The sequence below is a fragment of the Gossypium hirsutum genome, chromosome D05, assembly GCF_007990345.1.
Source record: "Gossypium hirsutum isolate 1008001.06 chromosome D05, Gossypium_hirsutum_v2.1, whole genome shotgun sequence".
Lineage (NCBI taxonomy): Eukaryota > Viridiplantae > Streptophyta > Magnoliopsida > Malvales > Malvaceae > Gossypium > Gossypium hirsutum.
The window spans coordinates 63,585,754-63,598,298 of record NC_053441.1 but is presented as its reverse complement, the minus strand read 5'-3'; the positions used below and the strand labels follow the sequence as shown (position 1 = coordinate 63,598,298).

Genomic DNA, 12,545 nt, shown 5'->3' with positions numbered 1-12,545 from the left:
ATGAGGGAAATGTTGTTCCAATAGGGTCGGAAGCGTGTAAATTATTGTACTAAAAAATCACACAAAGTTCAATTCCCAGGGAAGAGAGGTGGATCACATGGATCTCTTAAATACCAAGTCTTTCCTTAGACAGAATATCCCTTCTATAGTAATTTAATAGCACAATTAAATACTACTATTATACCCTCAAATATTGAAAGAAAAATAGGACAAGAAAGAACACAAGAGTTTTAACGAGGTTCGGTAAATTATACCTACGTCCTCGGGCACTAACACCAGATGATAACTTTACTATCTCCAAAGTATTACAAACAAATAGAATTCCTTAAGAATTCTCAAATGGGAGAAGAGAGAAAACTAAGAGAGAAAGATTGGTTGGGATGGTTGAAATGAAAAATGAAAAGGCCTATTTATAGTTGAGGTTCAGGGACTAACTTACAAATGGCCTAAAAAATTAGGGACCAAAATTGCAATTATCCCATTCAACTTTTCAACATTCGGTGCAACTTGCTCAACCTTTTTAACAAGTTGCTTCCTACCTTTGTTGACTTTTCAACAATCTCCACCTTGAAGATTTGATTAGGATAATCACATCTTCACATACTTCCTTCAACTCCCCAAATTCGATAAAGCTATCTTTTGTAGTGCCTCCAAATGCGCTCTCGAGCGCCATACACCTAAAGGTGCTCAAATTCTCAGGATGTTAATCAAGTTCAAACAATGATTAAACTTGATTGTTGTTACCACCTTGGTCATCATATCTGCGGGATTATCTGCTGTCGGAATCTTCTGAAGTAGAATTTTCCTTTTTCAAAGACTTCCCGCACAAAGTGATATCTTACGTCGATATGCTTGGTTCTTGAATGATAGACTTGATTTTTCGCTAAATGAATAGCACTCTGACTGTCACAATATAGACTAATGTGACTTTGAACAACTCCCAAGTCTTTCAATAATCCATTAAGCCAAATAGCCTCCTTAACAGCTTCTGTAACTGCCATATATTCTGCCTCTATAGTAGACACAGCTACTGTAGACTGTAAGGTAGACTTCCAACTTACTGGGGCTTTCGCAAGAGTAAACAGATACCCCGTAGTTGAACGACGTTTATCTAAATCACCAGCAAAGTCGGAATCAACATATCCAACTACAAACTGACCAAGTGCTTCATCCTGTTCAAAAATTAAACCAACATCTACGGTTTTTTGAAGATACCGTAGAATCCATTTCACAGCTTGCCAATGTCCTTTTCCAGGATCATGCATATACCTGCTCACAACTCCAACAGCTTGTGAAATGTCAGGCCTCGTACACACCATCGCATACATCAAACTCCCAACTGCATTAGCATATGGGACTTTCGCCATATATTCTCTTTCTTCTTCAGTTTTCGGAGATAATTGAGCACTAAGTTTCAAATGAGAAGCAAGTGGGGTACTTACATGTTTTGTGTTTTCATTTACACCAAAACATTGTAATACCTTTTTCAGATATTGCTTCTGATTCGAACAAAGCTTGCCTCTCTGTCTATCTCTACTTATCTCCATGCCGAGAATCTTCTTGGCCTCACCTAGATCTTTCATCTCGAACTCTTGATTCAACTGAGCCTTCAGCTTATCTATCTCATTTTGGCTCTTCGAAGCGATTAACATATCATCAACATACAAGAGTAGATAAATGAAAGATCCGTCATGCAGCTTCTGCAAATACACACAATTGTCATATTTGCTTCTTGTGTACTTCTGCCTTCTCATAAAGCTATCAAATCGCTTGTACCACTGCCTCGGGGATTGCTTCAATCCATATAGCGATTTGTTAAGCTTACAAACCCAATTTCTACCACCAGCATCTGTGTATCCTTCTGGCTGAGTCATATAGATCTCCTCTTCTAACTCACCATGCAAGAAAGCCGTCTTAACATCAAGTTGAGCTAGCTCCAAATTCAACTGTGCTACCAAGGCCAACAAAATTCTAATGGAGGAATGCTTCACAACAGGGGAAAATACATCATTGTAGTCAATTCCCTCCTTCTGAGCGTAGCCTTTAGCTACCAATCTTGCCTTGTAGCGAATATCCTTCTTGCTAGGAGATCCATCTTTCTTTGCGAATACCCACTTGCATCCGATTGCCCTTTTACCTTTCGGTAATTGCGCCAATTCCCAAGTATTATTCTTCAGGAGAGACTGCATTTCTTCATCCATGGCGCTTTTCCATTTATCACTTTCTAAGCTTTGCATTGCTTCTTGATAAGTGATAGGAATATCATCAACAACGGGAAGGGCGTAGGCCACCATATCAGTAAATCGAGCAGGTTTACGAATTTCTCTCCGTGGCCTTGCAACTGCAACTGGTTCTGGTGTACTTAGTGGTTCTTGGGTCAGAACCTCTTCAACCTCTAATTCCTCCATTGTGGCTGGAGAATTAGACTTATTAACTGGGCAAATCCCCATCTGCTCAAACTCCACCTGTTTTGGAGTACACTCCACCTGCTGTGGAGTATTGCTCGTCTGAATATCTTTATCTGCTACATTTTTCAATGTGGCAGATTCATCAAAGGTAACATCTCTGCTACAGATCATTTTCTTTGTGCTTAAGCACCAAAGACGAAATCCCTTCACTCCAGAAGTGATTCCCATAAAGAGAGCTTTCTTTGCCCTCGGATCTAACTTTGACTCCTTCACATGGTAATATGCAGTGGTTCCAAACACATGTAAGGAATCATAATCTGTAGCCGATTTTCCAGACCATACCTCCATAGGAGTTTTTCTTTCTAATTCAGATGATGGCAAACGATTAACAAGATGGCCAGCGTATGTCACAGCCTCAGCCCAAAATTGCTTGCCCAACCCAGCATTGGACAACATACATCGAACTTTCTCCAGCAATGTTCGATTCATACGCTCTGCCACTCCATTCTGTTGTGGTGTATCCCTAACTGTGAAGTGTCGAACAATACCATACTCTTGGCACACATCGAAGAACGGATCACTTTTATATTCCCCTCCATTGTCCGTCCTAAGCCGCTTGATTTTCTTGCCAGTCTGGTTTTCGATCATAGTTTTCCATTTAAGAAAAACTCCAAGCACTTCATCTTTAGTTTTCATGGTATACACCCAAACTCTTCTGGAAAAGTCATCAACAAAAGTAACAAAGTAGTGTTTTCCTCCCAACGAAGGTGTTTTGGAAGGCCCCCACACATCTGAGTGAATATATTCCAAATACCTTTTGTATTATGGATAGCAGTGCCGAATTTCACTCTCTTTTGCTTTCCCAGAACACAGTGCTCACAAGATTTTAATTTGCAAGCCTTTGCACCTTTCAACAATCCTTGCTTTGCCAGAATTTGCAAGGATTTTTCGCTGGCATGTCCCAACTTCATATGCCACAACTGCATTGAGTCCAAGTCTTTGTTACCAGAAGCTGCAGCGACTGCTCCAATAACTGTACTACCTTGGTAGTAATACAAGTTATTTTTCCTGATGCCCTTCAATATCACAAGTACGCCAGATGTCACTTTCAAAATCCCATCTCTCATAGTAACAACTGAACCATTGGATTCCAAGGCTCCCAATGAGATGAGATTTTTCTTCAAACTGGGCACGTACCGAACATCAGTCAGAACTCTGGTTGATCCATCTTGATTCTTTAATTGGATTGAACCTATCCCAACAGTTTTACAGGCATTGTCATTGCCCATATAAACAACTCCTCCATTTAGTTCTACTAAATCAGAGAACCACTCCCGGTTAGGGGACATATGATAGGTACAACCCGAATCCAATATCCACTCATCTGAATGGAACGACGATGATGATGCAACCAGTGATAGTTCAGAGTCACTAGTATCATGCTTAGCAACACAAGCATCTACAGCAGCTTTTCCCTTATTCTTCAGCTTTGGACAATTTTTCTTCCAGTGGCCTTTCTCATGACAAAAGGCACATTCATCTTTCCCGAGTCTGGACTTTGACTTTGATCTCCCCTTTTGAGTTTTCTTCCGAGTGTATGAACGACCTCGGACTACTAAAGCTTCTGTATCTCTGATTGAGTTTTTCTGTTTGTCCTTCTTTCTCTGTTCATAACTGTATAAGGCCGTATAGACTTCGCTCAGAGATATATCACTCCTGCCATGAAGTAGAGTAGTTTCTAGGAACTCAAACTCCTCAGGAAGTGACCCCAACAGCATCAAAGCCAAATCTTCATCTTTGAATGTCTCATCCATATTCAGCAAATCAGTGACTAACTGATTAAATTTGGTGATGTGATCATTCATTGTGGTACTTGGGACGTATGTGAAGCGAAACAGTCTTTTCTTCAAGTGGAGCTTATTTTGACTGTTTTTCTTCAAAAAAATTTCTTCAAGTGCCACCCACAACTTATTTGCAGAAGTCTCCTTTGAAAAAGCATACCTCTGCTCTCGAGAAAGGCATGATCGAATTGTGCCACATGCCAACCGATTGATCGCCTTCCAATCTTTCTCCTGTACATCATCTGGTTTCTCTTCATCAATGGCAATGTCTAGACCCTGCTGAAAAAGGGCATCTAGAACCTCACTTTGCCACATACCAAAATGGCCCGTGCCATCAAAGATCTCCACGGCCAATCTTGCATTTGCAATTGTCGGTCTTGTCCACATGGACGATGTTGAAGCTCCTACACCGACCGTTTTCTCCATAATCTTTCAATATACCTAAAGAAATCTTTTCTGATGTGGAAGATCAGTTTAAACTGCAACCACAGAGCATACTACGATTAACCTTCGGCTCTTGATACCACTTGTTGTTCCAATAGGGTCGGAAGCGTGTAAATTATTGTACTAAAAAATCACACAAAGTTCAATTCCCAGGGAAGAGAGGTGGATCACATGGATCTCTTAAATACCAAGTCTTTCCTTAGACAGAATATCCCTTCTATAGTAATTTAATAGCACAATTAAATACTACTATTATACCCTCAAATATTGAAAGAAAAATAGGACAAGAAAGAACACAAGAGTTTTAACGAGGTTCGGTAAATTATACCTACGTCCTCGGGCACTAACACCAGATGATAACTTTACTATCTCCAAAGTATTACAAACAAATAGAATTCCTTAAGAATTCTCAAATGGGAGAAGAGAGAAAACTAAGAGAGAAAGATTGGTTGGGATGGTTGAAATGAAAAATGAAAAGGCCTATTTATAGTTGAGGTTCAGGGACTAACTTGCAAATGGCCTAAAAAATTAGGGACCAAAATTGCAATTATCCCATTCAACTTTTCAACATTCGGTGCAACTTGCTCAACCTTTTTAACAAGTTGCTTCCTACCTTTGTTGACTTTTCAACAGGAAATCTTAGACCACTCTCGCCCTTTATCACTGAAGCACTCTTCTTTCAGCAACGGACAACTGTAAATATGTAAATATCCAAGCGAGAGAAGCACGTCTTTATCCGGAAGAGATGTTAGCTTGGGACATTCACCGATGTCCAATTCTTTAAGAGAGGCGAGGTCTTGAAAGCCCTTGGATAACATGTACTCCAGATTCTCAAATTCTAAAAGGATGATATGGGTGAGAGGAGGTAGCATCATTCCAGTCCCTTTTTCTGGGAACGACACCATGTTTGAGCATCCTACACCTCTGATGACCAATTCTTGAAGAGAGGTGAGTCTATTTAATTCCCATTCCACAAGTGACCTATAAATCTTAGGTGCCTTTGAGATTGTAAGTGATGTGAGATTGGCAGGGAATCCCTCTGATGGAAATGATATGTCAGCCGAACAGTTGCGCACACTTAATCGTTGAAGGGAGGTGGTGCTGGCCATGCACTTAGGAAGGGCTCCAAAAGTTCCACAATTATCAACTACAAAAGCTCTGAAGCTGGTGGTGAGCAACCCACTTTCTTCAAAAGAAACAAAATTTGAACACGAAAGCAACCAAATCTCCTGGAGATGTTTGAGCTTGCCTAGTCCTCGTGGTAGAGATTTAATTCCAGATCTGAAAAGTAGAATAGATTCAAGACAAGCGGTTTCCTCAAACTCTTGGGCTATGTATTCCAACTCTGGACATTCCCCAATTATCAAATGTTTAAGTGTTATGGGAAAACTTGGTGTTTGAAAATAGGCAACTGAGCTTTGAGCATTCGGTAATTTGGAGAAGTTGAAGCTGATTGCAAATATTTTTGTGCCCCTTCGATGACAAAGACATTAGAGACGGACACTTATAGATAGACAACTCCTCAAGAAGACAGAGGGTACTACTCGTACTCTTATTATCTTCTTTTTCATCAACCAAATACTCCAAATTCTCACATTTTCTAATTCTCAGCTTTTTTAAATTAGGAGGTAAGTTATTCTCTGCAAAAGAAACCAAGCCTCGACAATTACCAATTTCTATCACTGTAAGAAATATGAGCTCATGTAAGACTTGTGGCAGTCTATTACATGGCTTATGTAGTAGAAATGCTACAGCATTGAGGACCAAAAGGGTGAGCTTCATGACTGGCTTTTCTTCTAGTACATCAACTGTCTCAAAAATTTCAATCATGTGTTTTAGTATATAAAATGATCAAATTAGCAAATTTATCTTAGTATCATTCAACAAGACAAAGTTGTGATAAAAATCTCAAAATTTATTATCAAACACTTAAATTTTGCATGAATTACCAATCTGGAAGTGCTAAAGTTATCAGTTAGACAGGAGAGGCGACAGTAAAAAAAAAGGGTAAGAAACAAAAGGCTGAGCAGCAGTGCATGTTGACTAGAAGCAAGGCCATTTATAGTGGTGGCTCGATTCGACAACGGAGAGCAATGATAGTGAAACGCGGTCCACGGCTTAAAAAATAAAAATAAAAAAGTAGAAAAGAAGCGGGAGAGAGAAAGGAAATGTGGACCATTTGGTGGCTTCTCTGATTAGTGACAACATCGAACAAGCAGTGATGACAAAAGAGCTAGGTGATCGACGGAGGAGAACCCCAACGCCATTATTTGGAAATGAAAGAGAATGAGGAAAAGAGTTGATCAATGCCATTATTTGTACAGAAGAACAAATGTCGTAGTGCGGCTGTAGTGCATGCTAGCGACGGCTAAGGTTGGGAAAGAGAGGAAAAGAATAGGAAGAAAAGAAAGAAACAAAATTGAAATAGGAAAGAAAAAAACAAGAAAGTGAAATAGAAAAATAGGAGAAAATTGGATAAAAATGTTGAAATAAAAAAAAGAAGTTAGGGAATTAGGTCGATATTTCCTAAATTTGGAGAAATTGATATATTTTGGAAAAAGAAACAAAAAATGCATCTTAAGAAAAACATTTTGTAACAAAATGTGTATTCTTTCGGCATATTAGTTTTTTTAGTCAAATGGTCAAATGTTCAATTTCTCTCCTACTTATATTTATATTTTTTTATTTCATGTTGTTTAAAATTTTTTAATTAATAAATATATTATAAAAAATACTAATTTGTAAAAAGAAAATGAATTTTGTAGAAAGTGCTTTTTCAATTTCTATCTCTAAAATCTAACATATTTCCATAAATTTGAAAAATTTTGGCCGAACTCCCTAATTTTCTTTCTGAATTTTTGTCAAAATTTCCAAAATAGAAGATAAGTAAAGATATATTGAAAAGAAGGAAAATGTTATAAGATTGAAGTTTAATGTAAAATTGTTCATCTTATTCTTCCCTATTATATCCTATAAAATAAACAATAGACAAAGCTCACATTCTAGAAACACCGATGAACTAATGCTACTCCAACATTAAACCCCAAAGCCAAGAAACAAGTTTACAAACATATGAAACCACTGAAACACTATTCCACCCCAACTTAGCTTTCAATCCCTGCAAATATCAATCAATAAATTTATATTGATTCCTATTCTTATCTTGTTCCTAAGGAAAGTTAGACTTGTTTGAAATGGTTTTTTGTACCTCTCCCATCACTCTGAAAAAACCAATCACAGATTTTGTGGCTCATCTTTCAATCTGATTCCCTCGGGATGACTGCTTTAAGATCGATTTGAACTAGGGATATATGGGAAATCTTAGACCACTCTCGTCCTTTATAGCTTGAGCACTCTTCTTGCAGCAACGGACAACCGAAAATACTTAAAAATCCAAGCGAACGAAGCATGTCTTTTTCCGGAAGAGATGTTAGCTTGGGACATTCACTGATATGCAGTCTTTGAAGAGAGGCGAGGTCTTGAAAGCCCTCAGAGAACATGAATTCCAGGTTCTCAAATTGGAAAAGATAGATACAGGTGAGAGAAGGAGGCAGCTTCATTCCAGTGCCTTTTTCTGGGAACGACACCACGTTTGAGCATCCTCCACCTCCGATGGCCAATGTTTGAAGAGAGGTGAGTCTATTTAATCCCCATTCCACAAGTGACCTATAAATCTTGGGTGCGTTTGAGATTGCAAGTGATGTGAGATTGGCAGGGAATCCCTCCGATGGAAATGATATGCCAGCCGAATAGTTGCTCACACTTAATCGTCGAAGGGAGGTGCTGCTGGCAATGCACTTAGGAAGGGCTCCAAAATTTACACAACCAGTAACTTGGAAAGCTCTGAAGCTGGTGCTCAACCCACTTTCTTCAAAAGAAACCAAATTTGAACACGAATCCAAACAAATCTCCTGGAGATGTTTGAGCTTGTTTAGTCCTCGTGGTAGAGATTTTATTCCAGAAACTATAATTTTCATAAATTCAAGACAAGCGCTTTCCTCAAACTCCTCGGCTATGTATTCCAACTCTGGACATCCCACAATTCTCAAATCTTTAAGCGTTATGGGAAACTTGGTGTTTGAAAATAGGCAACTCAACTTTGAGCAATGGCGAATATTGAGAAGTTGAAGCTGATTGCAAATATTTTTGTGCCCCTGCGATGACAAAGACATTAGAGATGGACACTCACAGATTTTCAAGTCCTCGAGAAGACAGAGGGTACTACTCATACTCTTATTATCTTCTTTTTCATCAACCAAATACTCCAAATTCTCACAGTTGCTAATTCTCAGCTTTTTTAAATTAGGAGGTAAGTTATTCTCTGCAAAAGAAACCAAGCCTCGACAACCCTGAATTTCCATCATTGTAAGGAATGTGAGTGCATGTAAGACTTGTGGCAGTCTATTGAGCCTATCACAAGAGGCTATCTCTAGAGATTCAACACGTGACATCTTGTCAGGTTGCAATTCGGCTTCCTCTGCTTCCAAAGACTGCAGTTGAGGACAACGCGAAACGGAAATGAAACGATGTCCAACTAAACTAAACCCATACCGTGATACAGATGCCAACTCCTCCCAACCATCAATTTCAAAATGTTCTGAGTTTCCAAACCTCAACATTGTCCTATCTGCTGGAATATTAAACTTTGAAATGTTAGAAAGAGACAAAGTTTGCAAAGAGGAAAGCTCCTTTGCAGGAGAAGAGCAATCATCCACCAGTTCTGCACACCCTCGTATACTTAATTCACACAGTGACAGAAAACTTGATAATGAAACTACCAAACTCGTACACGTATGAATTTCAAGTTTTTGCAAGGAAGGAAGATGGGTAGGCAACCTTTCCAACAATTTAGGACAGGTTTTGATTGAAAGCACACGAAGGCTGGGGAGATTTAAAACCTTATTGTCTCCTTCACAAGTGTCCCACTCCTTCCAGTTTGGAAGACTCTCAAAAGACAGAATCTCTAATGATGCAAATGGATTCAATTGATTTTCTCCGAAGAGCTCAACACCAATCTTCTGTACTTGATCGAAACCAATAATTGAAAGATCTTTTAACAATGGCAACCTTCCAACTGATGGTAGTGACTTGCAGTTTTTACAATCGCGAAGCTTCAAAGATGACAAATTCTTGAGGGAAGAATCTGCTATCCAAGATGAGAATTTTACACCCCCGTAATTCTCAATGATGAGTTGCTCAAGCTTTTTCGGAGGATGAAGAAAGTCCAACACCCGCTCTTCAACTTCTGTTTCCTCCAAGTCTGTACCCCATTGCAGTTCTAACCCATCAATCCCTAGCTTCTCATTTAACTTAGCTTCCCTCGCATCTTGACCATTAACATTCTCCAATCCAGAAAGACAAAAATTACCTCTAAGGTTTGACAAATTTTTCAATTCTCTTATAAGACGTCCATCATCTTCCCCTATAACAAAATTAGATAACGTTTGAAGCTGAGTTAGCTGATCAAATCTAGAGGGCATCCTTTCTATTGAATCCGCACCTCTAATATCAAGAAAATGCAAGTTGACAAGGTTTCCGATCTTCGAGGGTAAATTTTTGAGCTTTGAACAATCTCTTAAGATTAAAGTCTCCAAATGATAAAGAGTACACAAAGAATCAGGTAAACGATTGATTCGGGTTCTAGAAAAATTTAAGTAGCGTAGATGTTTTAAATTTTCAAAAAAGTCGGGCAAATCATAGATCTCATACCCACCCAAAGAAAGAACCCTTAAGTAGCTAAGTCTTGGCAATAAATCATCCAAGACAGCGTTAGATAAATAGAATACCTTATTTCTTGGAGCCATTAAGTGTAAGAAAGTACGTAAAGAAGTCATTTGATAAAATGCCTCAAACATCTTTACACTCTGATACCGATCATCGATAACATAAGCTGAGTGGCGAGAACGATGCAAAATTTTTTGTTGCTTTTCACCCTCCACTCTGCACCATAATTCTCCTGCAACTGATTGAGCTAAATCATTCATAAGATCATGCATCACGAAACGGGATTTGTCTTTACTAGATATTTGAAAAAATGACCTTGACACTAGATCTTGAAAATATTGGTTTCCAAGACCTTTGCCTTGAATTTTAGCTTTTGATTGCAAGAAACCTTCTGCTCTCCATAACAAGATTATCTCTTCTTCTTCAAATTCATAATCTTTAGGAAATATGGAGCAGTATGCAAAGCATCGTTTCAAATGAGGAGGAAGATAATGGTAGCTTAATCGCAAAGCTGGAATTAAGCCACATGGATCTTCTGGAAGGTCCCATATCTCGCTCTCATATACTTTTTCCCATTCACTATGATCCGTAACTGTGCGTAATAAGCTTCCAATGGCTTTTGCTGCCAAAGGTAAGCCGTTGCACCTTCTCACTAAGTTCTCTCCAATTTCTTTAAATTGGAGATGCCCATCAAAGTTTCTTGCTTTCAATGCATGCTGAGCAAATATGGATAAACAATCATGATGCGAGAGTTTATCCAAGTAAAACGCTTTCACCGAATCGACATTAGATGAAACCTTTTGGAGTCGAGTTGTTACAATAATCTTGGTTCCTGCTCCAAATGGTGCCCGTAAGATGGTCCAATCACTGTAACTCTCATTCCAAATGTCATCTAAAACAAGCAACAACCTTTTTCCGGATAACTTCTCCTTCAACTTGACTTGAAGCAAGTTCAAGTCATTCTCATCACGTGAGTCAGCATCGAGGGATCTTAAAATCGTCTTTGTTATGTTAACAGCATCAAAGTCATCAGAAACGCATACCCAGGACTTGTGATCGAAAGACTCCTTAATGCTGGGATCATTGAAAACAAGCTGAGCAAGAGTTGTTTTCCCCATCCCTCCCATGCCAAGGATGGAAAGGACACAAACTCCATCGGAATTGTTACTTTTGAGCAACTCAAGCGTTTCTTGCTTCTCATTGGCTCTACCAATATACTCCACTGCTCCATCCATCAAGGAAGTTGGTTGCAGCCTGGGTTTCTTTCCCTTGGAAGTTGCGCCTTGAGACATGATCTCACTGAACCCCAAACTACTTCTTCGAGTGTTCAAACTATTCAGTCTATCAGTGATTGCTTGTATCTTTGAAATCATCTTAGCATTGAACATAAAAGAGAATGGAGAGAAATGACCACCAGTACAGCAGGTTGGAATGAGTTTCCGTACCTTACTAGAGCTGGCTTGTGCTTGAGTTTTTTGGAGCTTGAGACGTAACTCTTGGTAAGCGAACTCGTCCAAGATGTCATCCACATCGTAAGCTAAGTCTTGGAGATCGTCCAACCAATTCTTCACACCCTCGTCCTTGATCTGCTTCTCCTCTGCATGGTTCAACACTGCTTTGATCTCGGGGAATATGGATTGCCACAGCTTGAGTTGCTGGTGGAGTTGCCGGTGATCGGCCACAAAGCTGAGTACAGAGTCAAGCAACTTGGCAGACAACAGCTCCAAAAAGGCAGAAAGAGCAGCCTCTCCAAAGACAGACATGGTGGAATTGGGACAAAGAAATCAAAGAGAGAGATGAAGAAGGAAGGGGAGATTGAGGGAAAGGGATGGAGATGGATTGTGTATGATTGGGGATAACAGGGAATGGAGTTGAAGTCAACGAATAGAGACAAATGAGATGGAAAACACAAGAAAGTGGAAAACAGGTCACAGTTTTTGGAATGATTCTTTATTTTATTGCGTACCAATCATTCTTTACTTTAATCAAAAGATAATCTCATTGAAAAGAAATACATTATATTTTGTAAATTAATTTAATTGTAATTATTTATGCCATACAAGTATTTGTGTTTTAATGCCATAAGTTAACAATAAATTAATTTTATTCAATGGATTTGAGTTATATA

General features: G+C 38.9%; 2 protein-coding genes across 2 annotated transcripts; both read right to left on the bottom strand.

Moving 5' to 3' along the window:
- Nucleotides 1-5,319: 5,319 nt before the first annotated feature.
- LOC121217293 (putative disease resistance protein At3g14460) lies at nucleotides 5,320-6,523 on the bottom strand. Its single transcript, XM_041092816.1, has 2 exons — nucleotides 6,244-6,523; nucleotides 5,320-6,038 (listed from the first exon to the last, which is right to left on the bottom strand). The coding sequence occupies exons 1-2, from the start codon at nucleotides 6,521-6,523 to the stop codon at nucleotides 5,320-5,322; spliced, it is 999 nt and encodes a 332-aa protein (XP_040948750.1).
- Nucleotides 6,524-7,592: 1,069 nt separating this feature from the next.
- On the bottom strand, nucleotides 7,593-12,292 carry LOC121216964 (putative disease resistance RPP13-like protein 1). Its single transcript, XM_041092466.1, has one exon. It carries the CDS (start codon nucleotides 12,178-12,180, stop codon nucleotides 7,951-7,953), a length of 4,230 nt encoding a protein of 1,409 aa, XP_040948400.1. The 5' UTR covers nucleotides 12,181-12,292; the 3' UTR covers nucleotides 7,593-7,950.
- Between the last annotated feature and the right edge of the window lie 253 nt (nucleotides 12,293-12,545).

Excerpts from the sequence above, each read along its gene's own strand:
- LOC121217293 (XM_041092816.1), bottom strand. The coding sequence starts at position 6,523 with ATGATTGAAATTTTTGAGACAGTTGATGTACTAGAAGAAAAGCCAGTC. Across the intron at positions 6,039-6,243 it reads TGAAAAAGAAGATAATAAGA|AGTTGGAATACATAGCCCAA; the intron begins GTACGAGTAGTA and ends GGGAATGTCCAG.
- LOC121216964 (XM_041092466.1), bottom strand. The coding sequence starts at position 12,180 with ATGTCTGTCTTTGGAGAGGCTGCTCTTTCTGCCTTTTTGGAGCTGTTG.